General features: G+C 43.9%; 1 protein-coding gene and 1 long non-coding RNA gene across 2 annotated transcripts; one reads left to right on the top strand and one right to left on the bottom strand.

The window, feature by feature from the left end:
• The first annotated feature begins 5,808 nt into the window (after nucleotides 1-5,808).
• sec22a (SEC22 homolog A, vesicle trafficking protein) lies at nucleotides 5,809-24,780 on the top strand. Its single transcript, XM_084310165.1, has 7 exons — nucleotides 5,809-5,929; nucleotides 8,734-8,938; nucleotides 9,697-9,860; nucleotides 10,233-10,412; nucleotides 17,437-17,555; nucleotides 22,807-22,872; nucleotides 23,615-24,780. Exons 2-7 carry the CDS (start codon nucleotides 8,757-8,759, stop codon nucleotides 23,813-23,815), a joined length of 912 nt encoding a protein of 303 aa, XP_084166291.1. The 5' UTR covers nucleotides 5,809-5,929; nucleotides 8,734-8,756; the 3' UTR covers nucleotides 23,816-24,780.
• Nucleotides 19,617-20,771, bottom strand: LOC311225005. Its single transcript, XR_014619485.1, has 3 exons — nucleotides 20,746-20,771; nucleotides 20,254-20,294; nucleotides 19,617-19,766 (listed from the first exon to the last, which is right to left on the bottom strand). It is a non-coding gene; the product is annotated as an uncharacterized lncRNA (long non-coding RNA).
• Nucleotides 24,781-27,316: the final 2,536 nt, after the last annotated feature.

Below are 27,316 nucleotides of genomic sequence, written 5' to 3'. Positions count from 1 at the left end.
GTCCCCCATTTTCAATTCATATAGACATTTATGACATACACAACATACATGACATTTATGGCATAGGGACATATAGGTATTTAGTACTGATACATTTGTGACATAAACGGTATTCAAATATACAGTACTGTTACTCCTAGATCCTGACAGAGTATATACATATGATGGGGAGGGGACTGTACATTAGGAGGGGGTGGGTGGGTGGGAGAGAAATATACATACGGCGGGGAGGGAATATATACATGCGGTGGGGAGGAGACTGTCTATTAGGAGGTGGTGGGGGTTTTGGGCATTTACGGTGGCCAGTTTCGAATTGCAGCCTCCCGTAGGTGCTCTTTAAGAGCGGTTTTGAATGTGGGTAGTGATTCACATTCCTTTACAGCTTTGGGTAGGGCGTTCCACATTGTTGTGGCATAATTGCGAAACGTGTTTAGTCCCTTGTTTGAGCCGAATCTGGGTTTTACATGATTTGTTGAGCTTCCTCTGGTGTAGTGGTTGTGGTATTCACTGACCTTTGGGAAGTATTTTGACATGTACATGGGTACCCCGGTCGACGTATAGTGTATCTTGTAGACCAGGCCCATTGCAAGTTGCTGTACTCTGTCGTCTACTCTAAGCCATCCTAGGTTGTCAAAGTGGGCAGGGGTGAGGTGGGTTCTAGGAGTATCATGTCATTTGCATAAATTAGGAACAGTAGCGGCATCATTGATTGATTGATTGAAAACTTTATTAACAGATTGCAGAATGGGTACAGTACAGTACAGCTCAATACATACAATTGTTAAAGGGATGCAGACCAGAGAAAGACTTTCGTCTTGTTTACATCAGGGTCCCCCATTTTAAATTCATCAGGAATGACGACATCCATACAGCGTTCACTACAGTAATGTTGTTTTATTGAAAATGTAGATCTCGCACGTACTGTAGCGCTTAGCCCCTTCCGTGACTGCGATGTGCAAGCCAGGAGCGCTACTTTCAGAACACAATATAATGAGAATCTCTCTAAAGCAGACATTGACTGAATAATGTCAATGCCTGGTCGTATAGGCTACCTACTTCCCCCTGTGGTATATTTGTAGGGATTCTGCTATTTGTGGTACAGCTGAATGTTGGTCTGACCAGAAAGTGAATAAGGGCTGTGAGGGGACACCTTGGGATTGAAGACCAGCAAGGTTAGCGAGGCCTATTCCTGATGATAATGTGTTAAAGATCCCCTCAAGATTTATTTTAAACCCATACAAAACTATTTGTATTATAAAAATGATTTTTCCACCAAATTGTTAAATAAACTACCGAAAAGGGCTTAGCAGCATCTCTACCCTTTTACCCTAATTGAAAATGTAAGGAACTATAAATATGCAACTTGGCAACAAGCATCCATTGATATTTACCAGGAATTCCAAGTCGGCATCTTATATTCTTTAGCTACTCAGCTTTCTGTGTGTGCTAACGCAAAAATGTGCCAAGTTATAGGACCATTAGTGACGTCACACATGCAATTCGGATTTAGGGAAGTACCGAGCAGCTTTCCCTCTCCAGGGGAAGAATGTAAAAGGTGCAAAGTGCTCTGTGATCATTTCAGCACAAAATCAATCTGTATAGTCAAAGGCATGCCTCTAATAGGAGTAAACCATAAAAAATATATATTTAAGTGGAGGGGAGCTTTAAACGGCTGCAGTCGTCTGATGATGCAATGGCTTTCTGGGTTGGATAAGGATTTCACTGCCCATTGTTATAGGAACCAAACTGTTATGCACATTCAGAATCAACCTCACCTCTGTTCTAACAGCTATGTCTCATATCGGTTAGTACAGCTATGATTGTATAGTTCTCTTTCCCCATATTATAGTTTATTTATACAACGACATGCAAATTTCTCGATTCTGATTGGCTGAAACAGTCCATTTACACGTATGTATAGGGAACACTCCACGCTGCTGGTCCCAGGACCCGCACACAACCGAATCACATCACATCACTCCGCCGGATCACAAGATGGCGGACAATAATCTTTAACAAATAGATATGTTGATTGATTGATTGATTGATTGAAAACTTTATTAACAGATTGCAGAATGGGTACAATACAGTACAGCTCAATACACACAATTGTTAAGGGGATGCAGACCAGAGAAAGACTTTCGTCTTGTTTCCACCAGGGTCCCCCATTTTCAATTCATCAGGACATATATGACATACATGACATACAGATAGTCAGTACTGCTACATCTATACATTTATGACATACCAGATTTGCAAATACAGTACTGTTTGTGATACAGAAGGAGTCAAGAAAGGGGAGTATATACATTTGACGTAGAAACTGTACATTGTAGGAGGCTGGGTGGGGGGGGTTGGGTACACTGGGATATTGACAACCATACTGGGTAATTTACATTGGGGGGGGGGGGGGGGGCACACTGTATAAACAAGCAAAACTGTACATTGAGGGGGGGGAGACTCTGTACAAACAAACAAAATTGTACATTGGACTATTGACAAAACCATACTAGGTAAATGACTGTACATTGGAGGGGGTTGGGTTAGGATATTTACAGGGGCCAGTGTTGAATTGCAGTCTCCCGTAGGTGTCTCTTGAGAGAGGTTTTGAAAGTGGGTAGTGATCCACATTCCTTTACAGCTTTGGGTAGGGCGTTCCACATTGATGTGGCATAATTGCGAAACGTGTTTAGTCCCTTATTTGAGCCGAATCTGGGTTTAACATGATTTGTGGAGCTCCCTCTGGTGTTGTGATCGTGGTATTCACTGACCTTTGGGAAGTATTTTGCCATGTACATGGGTACCTTGGTCGTGTAGTGTATCTTGTAGACCAGGCCCATTGCAAGTTGCTGTACTCTGTCATCTACTCTAAGCCATCCTAGGTTGTCAAAGTGGGCAGGGGTGAGGTGGGTTCTAGGAGTAAGGTCAAGCAGTAGTCTGACCAGTTTGTTTTGAGATGTTTGTAATTTTGTTTTTAGCGCCTTTGAGGTGCTTTGGTACCATGAGGTGCAAGCATAGTCGTAGTACCCCTGAATGAGTGCTCCTGCCAGAGTCTTCAGGGTATTCTTGTTTACCAGAGAGGAGATCCGGTACAAGAATCGAGTTCGTTGGTTGACTTTTTTTATTACATTGGATGCCATTTTGTCACAGGAGAGATTAGCCTCTAGGATGGAACCCAGGTAGGTAATTTCATCTTTCCTTGTGACAATATTGTCACCCACTGTAACTGAGAAGCCGTCGGTCTTGCTGAGTTTGTTATTTGAACCGAAGAGAATGGACTCTGTTTTGCCCATGTGTAATGATAGTTTGTTATCAGCGAGCCATATGCAGATTCTGCCTAGTTCCGAGCTGAGGGTTTTTTCAACCTGTAACTTGTTCTTGTCAGAGACCAGCAGGGCTGAGTCGTCCGCAAACAGGAACAAGTTTGCGGACTTGATAGCATCATAACGACTAAATATCAAGCGATTCTGTCACGGCGAATGTCTTAGTCTCTTACACAATGTTGGATTGTGTAATCTATGGGTCATGAATCATTGTGTAACAAAAGAAAAATCGCGGATTGATTGATTGATTAATTTGCAATTTTTTTTCAATTTTTTTTCCTTCCCCCTGACTGCAGCTCACTCTCACACCGGTTCCTGACAGGGAGCGACGCGAGCGAGCGTGATTGCGAAAATGATACAAATTTATTCGTTTCAATCAGACTATCCTGACCTACCGCGAGCGACAGTGAACTGAGCGGCGATGTCGCTCCCCCCTCAAATATTCGCTCGCTGTGTCTCTAGTTGAGCGGTTACGCGGCCGAGTCCCGCCCCTAAACACTTCAATTTTATGCTTGAATAAAACACAATCCGGGCGCTCCGTTAAGCAAATCTACAGCGGAGAATATATGAAACTAATCAGAGCCAAACGGCCGATAGGTTTCATTCATTAAAAATATCCCCGCGGGATTCACATTTGCAATGCGGCGTTATTAAAATAACCACATGCAGCGTGTATCGCGACTCCGAGCGCCGTATATGACGTGCATTATTTTATTTAGGACAAAGTAAATCTATAGGCTGAATATGATTTATTATCAGCATTTAGTTCTATTATTATACATTTCAAAAGCCCCCTCTAGGAAAACGAAGCACAAAAACATAATTCAGAATGGTATAATGGGATCTAGACTGTGAGAAATATTTCAGGAAGCGAGCTGGCATTTCTTTGCGAGGGCGTGGCCATGGTTCATCCAGCTAACTGAACTTAACCCTGCTCCGGACCAGGTTCAAACTTTCTGATCTGTTACCATGGTGATTTAGAAAATCCGACTTCGGGGAACCGAAAGGTCTGGCTTAAGTCAAGCTATGCTGAAAATTATCCGGCTAACTCAGTTAGCCAGGTACGGGGAACGGGGCCCCTTGGGGGGAAGGATGACGGGATGGGTCAAGACGGGATGGGTCAAGTGCAGAGACTCAATCGCATCGACGAACCAACTAATTGCATGTGTGTGTGTGCCGCCCCCATCACATGTGTGTCTGCCTGCATGCCGAATAAAGACTTCTCCAAAGTCCAGTTATTATTATTATTATTATTATTATTATTATTATTATTATTATTATTATTATTATTATTATTATTATTATTATTATTATTATTATTATTATTATTACCTTTCCATGCAACAGATATAGCCATGGACCTGATTTGATAAGATTCCCAGATACCCTAATCTTAAGAAGTGTGTATTTATTATTAATAAGTGCAGATTATATTATAATAAGCAGGGATGGAATTTAAGAATTATGGGAACCATAATTAGCAGTCATCTCAATAGGCAAAGATCGAATCTGAAATAACAGTGAAATGAAACTTGTCACTGTAAAGACCACAACGGTAGACGATGACCCCTGAAGAAAATGTATACATATATTTTAGATTTGTTTAGGTAGTGGGAGTGGTTACGGTTACGGTTAGGGTCAGGGATAGATTCATAAACAACGTTATTAAAAGTTAAAAGTATGATGACTTGCAGCTTTGCAGCTTGGCCAAAAACTGACAACCCCCAGTAAAACGCTGATGAATATAATAATATAATAACCATAACGTAATATAAACGACTACGAAGACCCACATTTGGATCATCTACGCGCTCTGTCTATGGTTTGGGCGAACAACGTGTTCCTTGGATGTTGGTACGGTACTGAGATGCTATAGACAGAGTGAAAGACATGGCTCAAGGTATTGTGGTGGTGGATGCACCGGTCTTCAAAACAAGAGATGAGATCATGAAAAAGCAACATGGTCGATGACTTGGCCTCTAAATGGATTGACTCTTCCTTCCTAGTTGTACTGGATCAATAAGAACTGATCAGCAATGTGAATGAATAACATTATTTGTGGTTACACAATTCATTAACACACACACAATACACCCACCCTACCCACATACACACAAATCCCTAAACACACACATTATATTTTTTGGTGTTGTTGTCCCGATCATGTTGGCAGCTGTACCATGTAAACTTTCTATGATGAATTGAAAATGGGGGACCCTGATGTAAACTAGACAAAAGTCTTTCTCTGGTCTGCATCCCCTTAACAATTGTGTGTATTGAGCTGTACTGTATTGTACCCATTCTGCAATCTGTTAATAAATGTTCAATCAATCAATCAATCAATCAATCAATCAATGACCCCCTGTGTGATCTAGCATCAAGCGAGCACACATGCAGCATCCTTCATGTGTGGTGCTGATGAGAGTCACATTACGGTTACCCAGAATGCCTCGCGAAACAGCCACGTAGCTCAACAGTGACGCTGCGGTGGTGACGTCACACAGTTCCAGAGCTGCAGTCAAGCGCCAAGTGATGCTCCACACATCATCAGATATTAAAGACTTAGCCATATCATCATCACTCGCCTGACATATGCGTGTCTTCAGGTTTGCTCATTAAATATCTTGCCACGGCCCGCTGAGGTGCCAGTTAGGTTGTTAACTTAGACAATATAATGGTAATGGTAGCTAGCTAGCTAGCTAATGGTACCTAGCTCATTTAGCCGCAAGCTGCTACTATCTAGGTTCACTTACCTGGCCTGCAGATTGTATTTTACGAGACACCACGACGGTGTTTAATTTTAAGTAAGATTCGTCGGCATAGCTGACCTGACTAGCTAGCTAAATGATTATTGGTTGATGCTAGATATAATTTCTATCTATGAGCTAACATAACGTTAGCACACGCAGCTGCACTGTCCTCCTGTCTCCGGCTGATGTGCTGCTACGTTGTTGCAGTGTTAGATGTTGTTTGTTGTCTGTTTGTCATCATTTTATTACTGCAGATATGTGGTTGACAATTTAGTCTGTAAAGTTTGCGAGTTTAGCAACGATTGCTTTGAAGGGACACTGTTGTCACGATAATGTCTGCATGATTGATTGATTGAAAACTTTATTAACAGATTGCAGAATGGGTACAATACAGTACAGCTCAATACACACAATTGTTAAGGGGATGCAGACCAGGGCCCCGTTCCATGTACGTGGTTCAACTAAGTCGATCAACATGTCCATTATCCAGCTTCAGTTAACCCGATGTTCGAAGCCGGGATTTTCCTGTTTCACAAACCTGGATTCAGTCTCGTTAACTCAAGCCAGACTTGAGAGTCAGGCTAGATGCGCGCTCCCGTTTTAGGTGGAAAGCCAGCACGTATCGATGGCAGAGACCCTGATTCTCAACGGCATTGATTGATTAATTGATTTAAGACTTTATTGACAGATTGCAATAGGCTCAATCGCCTCGCCGACAAGTTAAATGCGTTATCTATAGGCTAATTCTAAGTCCATCATTACCTCAATCAATCAGATTATATTTCTTTAAACTTGCCTGCTGGATTGAATAATCAAATGAGATCTTGCTAGCGAAAATAACTAGTTAACTGTTATACAGAATTACGAGACGGCTTTCTTGCCCATTGATTGATGTATAGTCAATCTTTTACTTATCTACTCTGTGGTGTAACGGGTTGTTCTTTTGACTTCCACACGGCCGACCCGGGTTCAAGACCGGGGTCCTTCTTTTTGCAATATAGGAATAATTCAATTTGGTGCACGTTGAGAGCTATATAAAGAATGACATCCTCAATGCATGTAGATTTATAATATTTTAACTTAAAACCAGGCTACTTTGGCGTATAATCATTAATATTATATTCAAAAAAATCATATTGGAAACTCCGGGATTAGAACCCGGGTCGCAAGATTGGGAGTCTTGAGCACTACCGCTGGGCCACTGTGCCAGATGGGATAAATTCATTGTTTATACATTAATGAACGAGAGACCCGTGTTTAGAATATTCCTTATTTTGAATGACGTTTTATTCCTTTATCCTCATTCATTCATGTGACGTCAACGGCTCATTCAATTTCTCAAATCCGTCAAACAGCGCATCTCATCAGACATCTTAATCCCAGTTACAATTAAAATAACCACATTTTTGTGTACATCGCACGAGCGAGCGCCACCGTCGCCACGGTATATATAACGTGCATTATTTAGGACAAAGTGAATTTAATATCAGCATTTTGGGTCTATTTTACATTTCAAAAGCCCCCTCTGGAAGAATGGAGCACAAAAACGTAATTCAGAATGGTATAATGCAGATCGTAGACTGTGGGAATAGTTTCAGGAAACGAGCTGTCACTTCTTTGCGGGGGCGTGGCTCTGCGTGATCGGGCTAACTTGAACTTGAACTCTGCTTTCGAGCAGGCTCAAACTTTTGGATATGTTGTCATGGTGATTTGGGAAATCCAGGTACATGAAATCGGAAAGTCGGGATAACCGAGTTAGCCGGATAACTTTATCCGGCTAACTCGGTTATCCCGGTACATGGAACGGGGCCCTGAGAAAGACTTTCGTCTTGTTTACATCAGGGTCCCCCATTTTCAATTCACCATGCACCAGCGCTTCCTCACCGCCCTTCTTTCTCTGGAGCTATCCATGGTGCTGTTTTTTCTTTTTTTATCCACTTTTTCTCCCATTTTCTATTTTTTCTCCCATCCCAATTTTCATATCGTCCAATTCAACCCTCCCCTGTCTTCGAACGTTGTTTCTTGCCTCCCACAAGCCGGCTGCAATGTGGACTGTCAGACTCATACATAGCACGAGTCCCCTCCGATACTCGAGGTAACAGCTGTCGCATCTTTTCACCTGCGCGGCTCGATCTCTCAGCGTCGGGGGTCTGGGCTTTGGAGGGGCCCGCCCCCGTCGCTTCTTGATTCTACTGCGCAGGCGCACCAACCGACCTAACGCCCGATCCCCACCCTTCAGTTTCCCTCCCCGTAATACGGCCAATGTGTATTACTGTGGACGACCAGCTAAACTGAAAGCAATGTGGATAGCGGGGCTCGAACAGGAGGCATCTTGTTCGAGCCTAGTCTCCAGCATTCGTTGCGAGCGCCTTGCCCACTGCGCCACGTAGCCGCCCCATGGTGCTGGTTTCTTGTAGGACAAAGACAGTGACAGACAGGCAGAATAGTGTGTTTACTGTAAATTAGAGACATATTTTTTTATTGTTATGACTCCGGGAAGAAAAATACATGTATAACGGTATAACCTCAGACAGTATCTAACACATTCATTCTTGCTACCTAGGCTATTGAGAAACCTAAGCCATGGCAATAGTGTTGTGATTCAAACATATTATAAATGTTAACAGGTCATCCTATTCTTTCTCCTTCATTGCCTGCAGGGCTTCAGTGAGAGAACCTTAAGATGGCAGTGGTGCTGTTCGCCTCGGTGGTACGGGTCGGGGACGGCCTGCCCCTCTCCGCGTCCACAGACTATGAGCAGGACAAGGGCCTGCAGGAGACCAAGAAGCACCTCAAAGGCCTTTCCAAGAAGCTCGGCCAGTTCCCTGACCGCTGCACACTCAAAACTGGACAATACAACGTGAAGTAAGTCTTATATTGGACTGTTAGTCCTGGGTGTGTATTTAACCATTAGCTAGCTAGCTGGTTGTATTGAACCATTAGCTAGCTAGCTGGCTGTATTGAAGGGGCAGAATACATGGGATTATCGGCTGTATTACCAGATCATAATCTGCTAATCGTTTGCAGTTTTTTTTATTTCCCTAGTGTCAATATATGCAACTCGAAATGAATAACACAAGTGTGTTTATGATATAAGTACTGTGTGTATGATGTGACATGGAGGTCTAATTGCAGTAATCCAAGGATCCTTGGATGAGAGTTTAGCGCTGATCTGTGTATGTTGATGTGTCAGTTTCACCAGCTCGCTGGGCGTGGGTTACCTCATGGTGTGTTGATGTGTCAGTTTCACCAGCTCGCTGGGCGTGGGTTACCTCATGGTGTGTATGTTGATGTGTCAGTTTCACCAGCTCGCTGGGCGTGGGTTACCTCATGGTGTATCATGTTGATGTGTCAGTTTCACCAGCTCGCTGGGCGTGGGTTACCTCATGGTGTGTTGATGTGTCAGTTTCACCAGCTCGCTGGGCGTGGGTTACCTCATGGTGTGTTGATGTGTCAGTTTCACCAGCTCGCTGGGCGTGGGTTACCTCATGGTGTATCATGTTGATGTGTCAGTTTCACCAGCTCGCTGGGCGTGGGTTACCTCATGGTGTGTATGTTGATGTGTCAGTTTCACCAGCTCGCTGGGCGTGGGTTACCTCATGGTGTGTATGTTGATGTGTCAGTTTCACCAGCTCGCTGGGCGTGGGTTACCTCATGGTGTGCAGCGAGAGCTACCCCAACGTGCTGGCCTTCTGCTTCCTGGACGAACTGCAGAGGGAGTTCATCGTCACCTACGACACCAAGCGTATCAACAGCGCAGTGCGGCCATACTCCTTCATTGAGTTTGGTGAGCTCCTGAATGCTTCCTTGATGAGAGTATTATTTTATCGGTAGCTACCGGTTTCTGTGCCACACACAGATTGGATTCAAACATAAACTTCAACTTTTCTGTTGACATAATAGAAGCCATGGGACGAATTTTCCCGTTTCACAGTGCTGTTAAACATAACATCTTGTTGAGGGGGGGTTTGCTAGTCAATGAATGGTGTTTTCTGCTTCTTTTAGCGATTGCAACAGCTGTTTGGTAAACTGAACCAGTTTTAAGCTTGGACAACTCCATACCTATATTGTGCACAGATGGACTGTGTCTATTCTGTTGTACTTTGTCTAGCCTAGAATGTGACCCGGTTGTTGTGTTGTGCTGCTAACCTCCCTCCAGACACCTTCATCCAGAAGACCAAGCAGCGGTACAACAGCCCCCGCTCCCTGTCCACCAAGATCAACCTGTCCGACATGCAGACGGAGATCAAGCTGCGACCGCCCTACCAGCTCTCCCCTGAAGACCTCAACTCCATCAACGGCTTCTCACTGCACACGCCCTCCAAGTACAAGGGCATAGGTAGGAGATTAGTAGAATACGGCATGCTAGAACTCCCTTATTGGTACTTGTAATAATCATAATCCAGATTATGTGAGAGGAGGGGTTGTGGATTTGTGTAGCAGACATCAAAATATATGGAGAGAGAAAGAGAGCTAGTTGCTAAGTGAGTATTTACTGGGAAGGTCTGTGAGAGAGAGAGAGCTAGCTAGCTGCTAAGTGGGTATTTTCTGGGAAGGTCTGTGAGAGAGAGAGAGCTAGCTAGCTGCTAAGTGGGTATTTACTGGGAAGGTCTGTGAGAGAGAGAGAGCTAGCTAGCTGCTAAGTGGGTATTCCCTGGGAAGGTCTGAGAGAGAGAGAGAGCTAGCTAGCTGCTAAGTGGGTATTCCCTGGGAAGGTCTGTGAGAGAGAGAGAGAGCTAGCTAGCTGCTAAGTGGGTATTTCCTGGGAAGGTCTGTGAGAGAGAGAGAGCTAGCTAGCTGCTAAGTGGGTATTTCCTGGGAAGTTCTGTGAGAGAAAGAGAGCTAGCTAGCTAGCTGCTAAGTGGGTATTTCCTGGGAAGGTCTGAGAGAGAGAGCTAGCTAGCTGCTAAGTGGGTATTCCCTGGGAAAGTGTGAGAGAGAGAGCTAGCTAGATGCTAAGTGGGTATTCCCTGGGAAGGTCTGTGAGAGAGAGAGCTAGCTAGCTGCTAAGTGGGTATTTCCTGGGTTTGATTGATTGATTGAAAACTTTATTAACAGATTGCAGAATGGGTACAGTACAGTACAGCTCAATACACACAATTGTTAAGGGGATGCAGACCAGAGAAAGACTTTCGTCTTGTTTACATCAGGGTCCCCCATTTTCAATTCATCAGGACATATATGACATACATGACATACAGATAGTCAGTACTGCTACATCTATACATTTATGACATACCAGATTTGCAAATACAAATACAGATACAGAAGGAGTCAGGAAAAGGGAGTATATACATTTGACGTAGAAACTGTACATTGGAGGAGGTTGGGTGGGGGGGGGTTGGGTACACTGGGATATTGACAACCATACTGGGTCATCTACATTGGAGGTGGTTGGGGGGGGGGGGGGGGCACACTGTATACACAAGCAAAACTGTACATTGAGGGGGGGGGGGGGGAGACACTGTACAAACAAACAAAATTGTACATTGGACTATTGACAACCATACTAGGTAAATGACTGTACATTGGAGGGGGTTGGGTTAGGATATTTACAGGGGCCAGTGTTGAATTGCAGTCTCCCGTAGGTGTCCCTTGAGAGAGGTTTTGAAAGTGGGTAGTGATCCACATTCCTTTACAGCTTTGGGTAGGGCGTTCCACATTGATGTGGCATAATTGCGAAACGTGTTTAGTCCCTTATTTGAGCCGAATCTGGGTTTAACATGATTTGTGGAGCTCCCTCTGGTGTTGTGATCGTGGTATTCACTGACCTTTGGGAAGTATTTTGACATGTACATGGGTACCTTGGTCGTGTAGTGTATCTTGTAGACCAGGCCCATTGCAAGTTGCTGTACTCTGTCGTCTACTCTAAGCCATCCTAGGTTGTCAAAGTGGGCAGGGGTGAGGTGGGTTCTAGGAGTAAGGTCAAGCAGTAGTCTGACCAGTTTGTTTTGAGATGTTTGTAATTTTGTTTTTAGCGCCTTTGAGGTGCTTTGGTACCATGAGGTGCAAGCATAGTCGTAGTACCCCTGAATGAGTGCTCCTGCCAGAGTCTTCAGGGTATTCTTGTTTACCAGAGATGAGATCCGGTACAAGAATCGAGTTCGTTGGTTGACTTTTTTTATTACATTGGATGCCATTTTGTCACAGGAGAGATTAGCCTCTAGGATGGAACCCAGGTAGGTAATTTCATCTTTCCTTGTGACAATATTGGGAAGGTCAGAGAGAGAGCGAGAGAGAGAGAGCGAGAGCGAGAGAGAGAGAGCTAGCTGCTAAGTGGGTATTTCCTGGGAAGGTCTGTGAGAGAGAGAGCTAGCTAGCTGCTAAGTGGGTATTTCCTGGGAAGGTCTGAGAGAGAGAGAGCTAGCTAGCTGCTAAGTGGGTATTTCCTGGGAAGGTCTGAGAGAGAGAGCTAGCTAGCTGCTAAGTGGGTATTTTCTGGGAAGGTCTGTGAGAGAAAGAGAGCTAGCTAGCTGCTACTGTAAGTGGGTATTTCCTGGGAAGGTCTGTGAGAGAAAGAGAGCTAGCTAGCTAGCTGCTAAGTGGGTATTCCCTGGGAAGGTTGTCATCAATCACTGAGCTGTTAGAATCACACGGCCACCAGCGCTCACATCATCGTTCTGCGCCATCCACAAAATAGATTGAATGGAGGAATCTCCTTGGGGAAATACAGGAGCCATAGCAGCACGGGTGGGGGAGGGGAGGTACAGGCAAGGTAATATAAATACAAAAAATAAAAAGTATAAGAATACCAAGAATAAAAAGTACAGTAGATAATAACACAAGATAAAATAAAGATACTCATATATTCACAATGTGCATATGTTTAAAAAAATATTATAATAAAATAAAACCTGGTATAATATACAGATTCTATCCTAAGTCAACCCCATGTACAAATATATATATAGCTACCCTAAGTCTACTCTGTACAATTTACAATACTCCATACTGAGTCTTAGGCCATGTTTAGACGGAGAGAGTCTGAACAGAAACCGCAAAAGTCGTCTTGCGGTCTCACTTTAAATGTTGCGTTTAGACTAGTGTTTTGGGATGGAATTCTGCGTGCAGACGAGGCTGTAAAGACTCGAGACGACGGAGCCCCGCTGTCACGCGATTGGCGCAGATGTCACATGACCAGAAACGTCAGTGGCCAATCAGATCGCCTCAGGTCGTTGAGACAACCAGACGTGCTGTGAAGCCCGCCCTACTCTGCCTCTGATTCGCAGACTGTGGGTGGGGGAATGTGATTGGACCAAAGCAGAGTCACTCAGACAGTGGCTCCAGTCACTAATAGTTGCGATAGCCGCGGGACAGATTCTTGTGTATTTAAAAGTACTGCCAATGTAGCCTTCAGGTGATCGCCATGGATAGAATCAGACATGCTTTGTTTACGCTTCTAGGCTACTGGCGTCTGGCGCATGCCTGTGATGTAGGCAGTATGCGACGAGAGCCTTGACAACCCTTTCGTCATAGTTTTATGCGGTTTGACAGTTTAGATGATAGCGCAAAGGTTTATCGTTTCTAGGAATTCCACCCAGGAAGGTGGTCTCACTTTTTTGCGGATTCTCCCCGCAAAAACGCTGTTGCCGTATAAACAAAAGGCACATCCGAAAAAATATTTTTGCGGATTCACCTGCTAGCGTTTCCGTCTAAACAGTAACACATTAACAATAAATGTAAATCTGCGTACATACAAATAAGATTTAAGATGCTAATAAATGAAGGAGTTGATGTGAGTTATTGTGCAAACTGCGCCAGAGTATGTTCAGTGTTTTGTTTTATTCCCGTTCGATTGTGAGCACATAATACCTTGAGTAGGGTATCAATCGAACAGTGACAATCTTAGCTTTCAAGCAATGTATTGGTTCATTGACATAAAATCATTGGATTGCCTTAAAAACGAGGCCAAAGTACTGCGAGTGCAAAACGTGACGGATCCGTCACGGTGACAGTTAAGTGGTTTTAAGAGTCAAGTCAGTTCTAACAGTTGCCCAGCAGTTAGCCAATTCAGACCTTGTCCACGGTTATGGAGCCTGATGGCTACTGGCACAAAGGACTTTAGGTAGAGTGTAACCTTCAGTCTACAGAAATACTAACTGATGCATTATTTGGCTATATCATGACAGAATTAGTGGACTGGAGAAACTTAAGAATCCCCATTAGCTGTCTCATTAATGCCACAATTTACGAGAAGGAAATACCTGAATCTGCTGCACAGCTAACGTTAACTGCAACACACGTACCATTGAAGAATGTCAGTGGGAAACTGCAGTAAAGTGGAATGTACCTCATTACATTTACTGTAGGGTCACAGAGGAGCTTTAATTAGCTTCATAAACAGGCTCAGCTCTAGAGGGGACTATAAACCTGCTGGCCAGGGCACATGTGCTATTTAGACTAACGGGTCATAAACGGTGTGGGTAGAGCTTTACATTTACAGCCAGTGCTCTTGCCATTCACCCGGCTGAACCCAAGCAGGCTGCTGTTCCCTCCAGCTAGCCCAGCCTATAGTAGCCTATATAGTAGGCCTGGGAATCCCCTCGCAGTCGGTGTTGATGAAAACAGATCGACAGAGACTACTTTAAATCACAAAACATTAAATGGATTCATAACTCAAAACGTTATGGCTCCATTACATGTGTAGTAGAGTAGCATTGCATCTAGCCTAGTAAGCTTAATATCTCCCTTGGCCTGAAGCCTAGTAAGCCTAATATCTCCCTTGGCCTGAAGCCTAGTAAGCCTAATATATCCCTTGGCCGGGGGAGATTCCCCTCTGGCTGACTGGTAGGTGTCTGGTTTCTCATGTGGGGGACCTGTCACGGTGTCACCTATGTGTCACATTGTGTCGCCATCAGCATTGGCGCGATGTGACGTTCTAACTTCTACCTGCTCTGCAGAGCACGTTGTTTTAACTTTAAAAGCACATGTAATGAACAGTCACTCTGGGTAAAAATATAAGCAATGTCAGTAGCCTGAGCTGAAACAAACTATAAAACAGTCACAAACTATAGCCAGACACTAGTATAGTCGGTTGCAATCGTGTCATTTGGGTGGTACTTTTGTAATTTCGAAATATTTACTGGACTTGAATTGAATAGCCTCATTTGATTGCAATTCATTTCATGATTTGTATTTATTTGTTTTATTTATGAACGTTATTTCTTTCTATTTCAATGCTCTATATGAGGATGAGTGCGCACGTAAGCCTTTGAGAGTTTAATCTGCGATTCTTTAGCTTGGAAACTGTTATCAGATGCTCCAGAATCTTTATATAACTGAATACTGATGTCAACCCTTAGAGTGCTCCTCTTTACGCCTACTTCAGTGATTCTCTAGATGGACACTCTAAGTCAAATCTAACCCATATAACAGTATTTCTGTTTGAGTGAGATGCTTCATTACTCTTGCCATCACTGGGAAGATTAAACGCAGTGTGTAGTGCGCTGCTCGCTGTGGAATTCAAAGACTTCCACACGGAGTAGCTAGGGGTTCACTTACGCATTAGTGTTACATTCCATAACAGCATTGTGTTTTCACTCTCTGTACCATGAACAGCTCTTCTTCACGTTTCAATGGCTCATTGGTTTTTGATGAGTCGTTAGTATTTAGGCTGAGCTATGTGGCCATATCAGTATCACATTGCAATATTTCTTATTATTTGACAGTATTTTACCCATATTCTATTTCATGGGAGCCCAGATGACATCACAGGTGGCCATATTCAAAACAAATGAACTCTCAATAACTAACTAAACGAACGTGTGCAAAACAGTCTAGAGCTTTTGGATGTGTGTGAGATTACGTGCAAAATAAATCAGCATTTTTTCTTTTTGTGTTTTTTTTTTTTTTGAATTTTCTTTAACACTTTGGCTGCCATGGGTTAAATTCATTATCAACCGTAGGTTGCCGGCTCTATTTGTCTATAGAGAAAGTCCCCTTCTTTGCAGGGCTATAACTTTTTAAATTCTATTGCTACATTGCCATTATTAGGGCCCATTCAAAGTCCTATATGTATTGTTCATTGTGTAGCAACGTTAAACTTTTTCATTCACATATTCATAGTAAAGTATGGTCTAATGTATAAGTATGTTTTCATCTCTTTCTGCAGCTTTCTCCAGAACGTGATCTATAGCCCCAAATACATTATATTGATGATGCAATACAGTTTTATGGCAATCAGCGCGATATAAAAAATTCCAACTAGACGTACTTCTAGAAGTTACTACACGTCATCTGATGTTGACCGGATGGGCTAGGGGGCGTTTATAATTCCGTGGGCAGCGTTATACCAATCATCTAATGTGGGTCAAATGTTGATAATAGCAGTTAGTATCGAAGACGGTAACTTTACACGCTAAAACTCACCCCAGTCTCCGCGCGCCGTTGGGCGATCATCGTAGAGTAGAAATTTTATCATTATGGGATGTAGATTTACCCGGTCCATCTCCAGCTTGTATAATGGTATATACGTCCAAATCATGTTGTTTATCGAGTTATTGGCAATCGATCGCTGTGTATTGTGACGAGCTAGAATGCCGGGACCTATAGCGAGTGCCCGGAAGTAATACGACCGTCCAGCACAACCTCTATGGCACTTCCTGTTAAGCGATTGCACCGATCGGCCACCAGATGGCGCTCCTGAACCGCCAGAGAGCTCAGTGGGTCCTCCTGGTGGATCTCAGGCCAGCGGAGGGGACATATGAATCCGATCCCAGATTTTTGAAATATTGATATTAAAGACGCTGTAAAGCGTCTTCGGCAACTTGAGCATGGCCGGGAATGACGTGTTTAAGCGTTTCCCGGCACCCAAAGTGTTAATATCAACAACTGGTTTATGTTGGGGGCGGCTAAGTGGCGCATTGGGAAAGGCGCTCGCCACTAACGTAGGATATGCTGGGTTCGAGCCCAGCTCTCTGCGTTGCTTCCGGCTTGGCTGGTCGTTCATACTAATACAATTGGCAGTATTAGGGGGTGGGAAAGCCGGTGGGTGGGGATCGGACGTTGTGGACAGCGACTCCTACAGGTCGGTTGGTGCGCCTGTACAGCAGAATCAGGAAGTATCGGGGGCAGTGTGAGCCTCCCACGCATTACTCCTCGCCACTGAGAGATCACGCTGTGCAGGTGAAAAGATGCAACGGCTGCCTCGTGTACCGGAGGGGACACGTGATGCAAGGCTTGGTCCACATTGCAGCCAACCAGCGGGAGGCATGGTCTAACAACGTTCGAGACAGGGGAGGGTAGAATTGGATAATACGAAATTGGGATGGGAGAAAAATAGAAAATGGGGAGAAAAAGTAGAAAAAAACAAAAAAAAATTGTTTCTGTTTCTGTCGTCGACCGCTCCCTTCCTCTCTCCCCAGCACCCACCCTGATGCTGGAGCCGGTGACTCTGTCCGGCATCGTGTCCTGCGTGCTCAGCATGCTCTGCGGGGGTCTGAACCTGCTGCGAGGAGTCCACGCCATAGAGAGCATCCTGCAGGTAGAAGAGAGCTCACTGAAACATGTCTCCTCCTCATCACTCTCTGTCTCTCCGTGTCTCTGAAGAGCTGCATTAAATTTGTCTAAATTGATTTAGGTTAAGTAACGTCACAGTGCCCAAGTGCGTCCACCTTTTTATAGGATTCTATCACATTTGCATAACAATAGCGAATATTACGTACCTTGCGCCGTTTTCATTGGAGTTTTTTACAAAACAACGCTGTTTTATTTGTCCTATATATGCGGATATCATTTAAAAACTTAAATTTTACCATTTTAGTTCCCTTTAGACAACAAACATAATGCTAATGATGCACTTTAATTATGATAATTAGGTGGCCATTCACGGTCACTGTACTGAGGTGACGTGAGGGCGCATTCATAGTTTAACGCTCCTGTGTTCAGATCGCATTTTCATCAACTTTTACCGACCTGCTGACCTGTGAACTGTGAAAAAAGGTCTTGGAAAATGGAGTTCTTTTGTTTGAACCTGTTTTCATCCTTTAAAATCAATGCTGCCATCTACTGTCAGCTGGAAGGTAGTGTCGTTTGTCTACCATCTCCAAACAACATCCCCATTTTATTTGTCTAACAAACAAAATATTAATCACAATCACTTGTCACATTAACATTTGTGAGTACATGTGTTTTCAACAAAAATATGACAAATTTAACACAACAGCCAGCACTTCATAAAATTTTATAAACATTATATAAAAAATACAATAAACATAACTTAGAACAATAACTATTTACAGCACACCATACATATTTATAAATTTTTTCATTCGCTCACTCATTCATACACTCATTCATCCAAACACCAGTAACACCAGAAACTAGCATCTTCGTCCTCCTCCTCCTCCCACTGGACACACATGGTGTGGAACCATTTGTGACAGTTGTCACACTGGACCCACGACAGTCCACAGGGGGGTTCGCCTTTTTACACCGGCCACACCGCCAGATCCCCAGCTTCTGCCTCTTGGTGGTGTGACCTGCAGTTAAAAAGAAATTTATTATTATGACGCTGCTTGATTACAATATACCAAGGTCCAATAATAAGTAAGGGATAATGTATAGCTACGAGGTCATTGTCGCAAAATAATTGACCGACACGGAGTTTAAAATACCGAGGCGCAGCGCTGAGGTGTTTTAAACGTCAGTGAAGGTCAATTATTTTGCGACAATGATCGAGTAAAGCTATACATTATCCCGCTTATTACATGGCTAACTTACTAACAATATACCTAATTCATCGACAAGACTAGATCAAATGAAGACGCAGTTGTTCTGTGGCTCTGTCAGCCCAAATAAAGTGATTATTATTATCGGCAGCCGGCAGGTCTCTGGTCTGATTGCATGACTGAGTGCAGCTGTGCATATGCTGAGCAGCACTGATACAGTGTTGTAGTGGGCTTGATTGCGAACAGCTGCGCACAGCGGTCATTATTGTCCCACAGCGGTCATTATTGTGTGATAACGGACCTCTGACACGGGCTATTGACCAATCACAAGCAAGCATTTCGGCGAATGTGAAAACGCCATGTAATAAATATGAATAACTATCTATATAGTACTTTTCACACATGGACCACAGTTCAAAGTGCCCCACAGCAATTTGTATAAAATCAGCAAATTTTTTACAAAATAAATAACAATTCATAAGTTTGCCCTGACAAACTCAAAAAACATAAGTAACATGCCGATGGGTGTCGTGGGTCTGGCGTGGGAGGAGGAGGATGTCGATGCTCCTGTTGGTCCAGGAATACAGGAGGCTGCAGACACAAAAAGGGAGCACCACTCAAAAAAATTATTTTGTTTGGTTTGGTAAATATTGCGCTATGAACAGTCTATCAGTGTACTGTGTGTGTGTGTAGGCCGTAGGGGCAGGTACAATAAGAGTTTTACAATAAGAGACCTGCGACCTCGTCAGCGGAAACCCATAACTGGCAGAGTACAAGCAGTACTCCACCAGGGAACTCTCATCTTCAGGGGTCAGATAGGTGCCCCGGCCGATGTTGCAGGCCAGAGACACCTTTCCACTGAGTCGGTCGATCAGGCTGGACTTAGGGACCTCGAACAACGTGGCTGCCCGCCTCGCACTCCACCTGCCTGCTCTGACCTCTGCAATGGCCTGATCCATGGCCTCCTGGGTCCACAGACGCACCTTCCTCTCCCTCTTCCGCATTTGCCGGATATTAGGCATGCTCTGCAAACACACAAAAATATTTTAAACAAGAAAGTAAAATAATATGAACTTTATTATTATTGTACGACTGACGAGTTTATTTTATTTGATTTATTTAGCACATTATTTAAAAAAAACAGTGCTAGGAGGGAACTTATGTGAGTGATTTATGATGAAATTAAATTAGATTTGAATTGTTTTTTTGAATATGGATAAGGAGGTTGTTGACCTCAATGATGAATTTAGTTTATTGCTATGGTTTGTTGGATATGAGTGAAATTCTGATGAAAAGATGCAGAACAATGGAAGGTATCAAGAACATCTTGCCTTTTGTTAATGAACTTGAATATGAATGAGCATGAAACCAAAATGATTATGCTGAAATATTACCAGACATGCAAACACACACACAACCTTACCTTCACCCAGTTCAGCATGGCAGCCTCACACACACACACACACACCTCCATTCACCTGTAGAGAAACAAACAAGCACACACAAACCTACCGTGTCTGCTGTGCTGTCTCTGGACTTTGTCACTGTCTATGCTTCAGATGTTTTTTTATACAGAGATTGAGAGAGAGAGAGAGAGAGAGAGAGAGAGAGAAAACCAGTTCATTATTTTCCCCGCGAAAATTATTGTTCTCCCTTCGATTATTTTCGCGCAACCTCAGTTCATCACTCGTTCAGACAAACTTAGATCTCTTATTAAGATTACAAATGTACAACACATTTCGTCGGACAAAACACTGGCTATATATGCTAGCAACATAACCAAACAATCTGACTTCATCTTGGGGCGAGTGGGAGTTCGTGTTTAAGGAACAGGAAGCTACTTTTACTTGGAAATCAGCGTCGCCCCGAACACATTCGAACAATTATAACGTTGCAGTGGTACAAACGTTCACATCTAGTAGTCTTTAGATGACTAAATATAGATGAATACTCATGAAATTTGATATATATACTCTAAAATAAGTATGATTTCATATCACCTACCTTTCGACGTGAAAATCTGGTGGGGCTGTGAGGAAAGATCCAGAATGCCGCGCAAGATGGGGCGTGACCGAAGTTGGGTTTGGGCGTTCCCAGATAAAGAGGGTGACCGGGATTGGTTTACGTTCCGTTAGATAATGTCGGACACCTTTTAAGCTAATTGTGGGCCTCGTTTATCAAAGAATCCACACTAAATGGGGGCGACAGCAACTCAGGAGGCACAGCCGGTCGTCTGGTAATCAGAAGGTTCCTGGTTCGATTCGACACGGCGGCGTGTCGGAAGTGTCCTCGAGCGAGACACTTAACCCCTAACTGCTCCCGATGAGCAGGTCGGCACCTTGCATGGTCGCCTCCACCGTCGATGTGTGAGTGAATGGGTGAATGTGAGGCATAATTTGTAAAGCGCTTTGGATAAAATAGCTATATAATTAAATGTTTGTGTACGTAGGAATGAGGACACCTTTGTATGCCTACAAATATTCAGATTTATAAAATATCATACACAAATACTGTTAACTCCCACGATTAACCATAAATGGCTGTTGAAACATCCATATCCATCAGTTTTGCATCCGATATCACAACTTAGTCCTTCACCCTTGATGAGAAAATGACAAATGAAAACAGTAGTAGGCCTCTTAGCCGGGCAAACTTTCCTTTGCCAACTTTGACGTTGATTAAATAGGATAACACGTTGAAGAAGGCTTGTTGGCATCAACCTGCTAATAAAACTGATGAAAAGCCATAGTGGCAGGCAGTAAACTCCTGAGTCGATGTCATCATCAATAAGCAGAAAAGTGTTATGATCTCAATTACACATCCTCATCAACATAGGCATACTGTCTCCAACAGCACTAAAGCAGTCATTACGCACGGATAAAGATGCGCTTTAATTACACGCGTGCAGGGCTTATAAGGAAACGGGTGAGAAATGTAATCGCTCTCATGTTTATCTCTTATTGTTTGATGTTATTTTAAAAAACGACAGCCAACGTCATGCTTTATTGTGACAGGTCTATTGCAATAGTACCAGCTGTACCAGCTGTGGAAACATAGACCGTATAGTAGGGTAATTAGAAACCTTGTCCCATTCACATTCTTTGCAATCTCTTTAATGTGTTCGTTATATCCTGACTGCCGTGGATATAATGAAGTCTCTGCATAAGGACATCTATATGCAGATTATATGACAGTCAAGGGTTGAAAAGCACCAGACTGAGAATTATTGTCCCTGTCGGTTGTATCCCTTACTGGTTGATTTCCATCTTTAATTTAAAACTGATATCAAAGTCAAAGATGTTCCCTATGTCAAATCATGGCACAATGAAGTATTATAGAACACCATTTCCTAACTGTATTTGAACAAGGGTCCATCATACAGTATATATGCCTACAGTGAGGTACACACACAAAGTATTCCTACATTTTCAGCATTAGTCTACCTTTATCATTCGCGTCGCTATTCCCCAATCCCTCCAAACTGTGTATGCATAGTGTAAGGTCTCTGTTAGCGGTAAGCATGTTCTCGCGTCAAGTTTTTAAAATGTGTGCGCATCTTTCAAGCCCTGTTTTGTGGGCAGTACTGTACTGTACGCAATGGACTACATTTATATAATGCTTTTTATCCAAATCGCTTCACAAGTTATACCTCACATTCACCCATTCACTCACACATTCACACACCGACGGCGGAGGTGACCATGCAAGGTGCCAACCTGCTCGTCGGGAGCAGTTAGGGGTTAAGTGTCTTGCTCAAGGATACTTCGACACGCTGCCGGGAACCTTCTTATTACCAGATGACCGCTCTACCTCCTGAGCCACTGTCGCCCACTGTCACAATGTGTCTAAAGGAAGCCCCAGGAGTCTCTCCTCCCCAGCGAGAGCGCTTGATGATTGAAATGCAGAACCAACCCTCTAAAGATGCTAGCGGTCGTTCCCCCTCTTGCGTTGTTGTCCCATGTTGATAATTCATCAAGTCCCTACGGAGATACGGAGATACGGTTGGTTTAGTACTGAGAAATATTCTGCTCTCTTTGCCCCCCCCCCCCCCCCCCCCATCCCCAGAATGATGATGAAGACTTTAATTACGTGATTGCCTTCTTCCTGGGCACGGCAGCCTGTCTTTATCAGGTGAGTGATGTCCTCTGTGATTGGCTGACTGTCTCACAGCCCTGTTCTTCACAGCCCACTAGCCTGTCAGACAGACTCATGTTAGCAAAGCTCCGTTTCTCTTTAGTTTCCACCTCAGTACGTTTTCCCCCTAACGCTCTCATCGCCGTGCTGTTCTGCCCGGCTCATAATGTCAAACGGGACAGGTGGTTAAGGTCCTTAATTGAGAGCATAATGGAAAAAAGTTCTTAGGCTGGAGTTTGGACCCAACAAGACGTTTACGGTCCCATTAAGGGACACATTAACCAAAGAAAGGCATGCATGTTAGGTGTCCTCACTGTCCTGCCATTGCCCTTGACCAAGGTACTGGTCCTATATTACTACCTACTATGCTAATTATGTCTTTACTACTATGCACTCAAGACCGTAGCACCCAAGTTCAACGCTGTTTGACGAACATTGTTACTTAGCTGCCAGAGTTGTACCTTTCCTGCTGACCTGTACTTGTAAGTCGCTTTGGATAAAAGCATTCAGCTAAATGACTAAATGTAAATGTAAATGTACTGGCATTACAACTGGAGTTGGTCCCCGGGCACTGCACTATGTGTGACTGCCCACTGCTTCCAAATAGTTAGGATGAGTTAAATGCAGAGGACGAATTTCCTCAAGGGGATTAATAAAGGTTTAACTTAACTTAATGGTAAAAACATGTGCGTCACAAAGCATGCAGTATCCTAAATGTCTCCTACTCCCTCCCCCCTAGTGCTACCTTTTCACCTACTTCTCCATCTGGAGGAACAGCAAGTCCTTCCTGGCGTTCGCCCTCATCTGCTTGTCCAACATGTACCTGTATGAACTGAGGAACGTGTGGCAGATCCTCTTCCATGTGAGCGTGGCGGCCTTCATGACCCTGCAGATCAGACTCAGGCAGCCGCTGGGCAAAGCCCCGGACTACAACGTCTGACGAAAGGGCAAAAAAGGACTACAAAGGCCAGAATGTCCCAAAGCAGGTCCAGGAAGTGCCGCTTGCCCTCCGGACAAACAAACAAAATCACACGTAAGGAAACGCCAAAAGACTACAAAGTCCACAATCTCTCTCTCGCTACTATATATACGTACAGGAAGTGCAGCCAAAAAAGATACAGCTCCACAGTTCTGCTCACCTCACTTGCGCCACCAGAGGACTACCAGACTACTACACCTATTCCCCGCTTCAGCACACTGGACTACTATAGCATGGATGACGTCTTTCAAATGAACTCATATCCAGAGGTCCCATGTGAAATGTTAATCTGAATGTCTTCGGTAGCCCGGGCGCGGTCTGGAGAGGGCATAGATAACATTTAACAATGAACCGTTTACAGCAGCACGTTGTGTTTTTATCTTGGGACTGTGCGATGCAGGTTGAGGTGTTAGTCCCCCCTCTCACCACCGGTATTATCATCCTCTAGTGGGGCAGGTTCACTGTCATTCGATTAGCTATCTGGTATGTCAGACCTTTATCGTATATTTAGCTATTTATTTGTTGGAAATGATTTGAAATGGTTTTTATAATTTCTATGCAGTTCCACTGATGTTCAATTGATAATGTCTCGCTAGAGCACACGCACACACACACACACACACACACACAGCCTGTTAGATTCATAGTCTACTTCCATCGCCCCCACACAGCCTCGGAACATATGCCAGTGTCAAGTGACTGACTGTGTTAATAAACTGGTATATATTAGCACAAATCATGCAGGCCGACCCTGTCGACTGTGCAGCTTGTGGTGTGGCTTCCCACTGCGCCCTTGGTCTCAGTACCTTGAGCGCATAATGAATAAAGTTCCCTTGAGCCTGAGCCTGCTGATGGAAGAGACGAGCCCGGCGTCCCGGCTCTCTCACCTCCTCTCCTTCGTTACAAACATCAGCGCTCGCATTTCACTGAGATTAGGGTGGGGGGGGGGGGGGGGGGGGGGGGCTGGCTGGAGGGATTTTACCTGTATTGTTATTTGTTACACAACTCTCAACAAGTGGAGACGTTTAGGGAATCGGGACATTCCTTTTTATTTTATTTTCATTGTTAATGACGACTTCCACAGTCGTGCCAAGGTTGTCCTACACTCTTCTACTCTTGTGTGTTGTTAATACGTGGCCATAGATGAAGAGGGCCGATGGAATCATCGCAGTGAACGGAAGGGACACAGAGCGATGTTCCTCGTCCATCTGGCGTCCGGCGCACTTGCATGTCTGTCTGGGGAGCACTTGTCTGCTCCAGCCCTGTGTGATTCACGGCGCTCCTCTCAGAAACCTCCTCTGACCGCACAGTACTGGGACCACACCTACATGATGTAACGGCTTGTGTCACAATATGGCGCCGGTCGGTTTTAAACTTTTTTTTGTTGGCCCGTGTTGTTTTTGTTGTCCTTTTTTCCAGCGCGGTGGCCACCGCCGCCAACCCGGAGAATGTGGAACCGGGTCGACTCAGTTGGGCTCTGAATGTTTTGGGTCTGTTGTGTGAAATAAATGAAAACTTAAGTATTATTTGTTTTTACATTATATTATCTTTTACTCTCTCTTTTTTTTTTATGTTGCCCGTCACACACTCCAGGCTGGAAAACATTTGATATCAAGCAAATCAAGAACTACAAAGTGCTTGAATTTGTTGTAAACATTTTCAAGATTACAACTGGAGTTGGTCCCCAGGTGCCCCACTGCTCCTAAATAGTTAGTTAATGAATTTCCCCAAGGGGATTAATAAAAGTTGAACTTAACTTAATGGTAAAAAAAACATGTGCGCCACAAAGCATGCAGTATCCTAAATACCTTCCGTCTCCTCCTGTACATACATGTACCTGTATGAACATTTGATATTAAGCAAATCAAGAACTACAAAGTGCTTGAATTTTACTATTTGTTGTAAAAATATTCAAGATGCATGCCACAAAAATATGAGAAGTTTTTGCGGATGAGTCGGTCGGGGGAAATGACTTGAGTTTCAGTGACTAGTAGCGCTCCCAGTAGTACAGTATGTTCTGCTGGGCTCGGTCATCGCCATGGTGACATTACCATGTCCTCTCCGTTGCATTTGGACGTTATCCATTAATCTGTTCGGATTGGCTGATACTCAACTCTCGCTATGGAACATTACGCAACATTAACGATTTTAGAAGAGCTCAAGCGACCCCGGCGTTTAAAACTCAGTGCTCACGCTGATAAATCACCGTGCAGAACGTGTAAACAATGTTTTCATTCCGCAGGGGGACAGATCCAGCTGCTCTGCTTTGTGAGCCGGCCGATGACAGCATGTGTATAGACTGTGAGTGAGGCGTTATGGCTTTACAGTCCAAGAGCTGTTAGTGGTAGTTAAATGACCGACCATAAGATCATATTATATTATAATAATAATGATGATGATGATGATGATGATATTATTGCCATTTTTAGTTTGATTTTAGGGACTCCCTTCTCATATCTGAGAGGTCCTAACTGTGAGGTTTGGAGAGTCTGTACTATGTTGAGTTGAGTAGTAACTGATTACATGTAACTGGATTACAGTATTTAAACTAGACGTGCTGTTGGTGGCCGACAGCGTGTATATCCCCTGAAGGGCCCGAATTCTCAATCCACCTTTTGTGACCATGCCCCTAACCCAAGCCTTGAGGAGTAGTTTATGATTTTAGTTTTATGGGAATAGCGCCACCATGAGGCCAAATGACTCACAACTTCACAGGCCTCCTTGCTATGGTAAGGCAAACATATTTTGTCAAGGAGATCAGGGGATACACTAAAACGGGTACACACATTCTGAAATTCAAGGGTTGGCCTCATGGTGGCACTAGAGGAAAGGTTATGGGTTCACCAACATCAATAGGCTTCTTCCTTAGGGGTCATGGATGTCTCTGTGTAGATTATCTTCTGTTTATCATGGGTATCTAATCTATGCAATTCTCAGCCATTGATGTTTCTATTTGGCTATTTGTTGGGTCTGTCAGTGTTTTCTTTGTCAAATAACAGAGTATAACTAGAAATAATAGCAATAACCCACCAAGTAAAATAGTAAATAATTGAATAATGTCATTTTAAAATATATTACAATGGTTAAATAATAGTAGCTGTGGCAATTCCAGGTGTAGGGGTGGCAGAATAAACAACACACAGACAGGTTGCAGTTCCCAAAATCATACTCTTTATTTTCTTAGTCAAATAATAACGGTGTGCTGTCGGCCGGGCGGCGTCTCCGCTCTGTGGCCTTTTGCCTTGCGCTGCTACGGGGGACTGAGAGGAGGCTCCTCGGCTCCATTAAGTCCCCCCTCTCCAACAGGCGCACCGCGCCGTGATTCGCTAATCAGGTAATCACTCTGATGGGTATTTAGTGACAGGTGCGTCCGGAAGCGGATGCCCAAACATGGGCAGCGCCCAGCCATTGGGTCGCCACATAGCGCCCATCAATCACCAAGCCCAGGGGTGGCTTGGGGTT

This window comes from Notolepis coatsorum (assembly GCF_963971535.1).
Source record: "Notolepis coatsorum genome assembly, chromosome: 3".
NCBI classification, from domain to species: Eukaryota; Metazoa; Chordata; class Actinopteri; order Aulopiformes; family Paralepididae; genus Notolepis; species Notolepis coatsorum.
This window is presented reverse-complemented; position numbering and strand designations above follow the sequence as displayed.

What these genes read in the sequence shown, in the direction of transcription:
- sec22a (XM_084310165.1), top strand. Translation starts at nt 8,757, where the DNA reads ATGGCAGTGGTGCTGTTCGCCTCGGTGGTACGGGTCGGGGACGGCCTG. An exon ending in CTCCAAGTACAAGGGCATAG is followed by an intron (nt 10,413 to 17,436) that starts GTAGGAGATTAG and finishes CTCTCTCCCCAG; the next exon opens with CACCCACCCTGATGCTGGAG. An exon ending in CCATAGAGAGCATCCTGCAG is followed by an intron (nt 17,556 to 22,806) that starts GTAGAAGAGAGC and finishes CCCCATCCCCAG; the next exon opens with AATGATGATGAAGACTTTAA.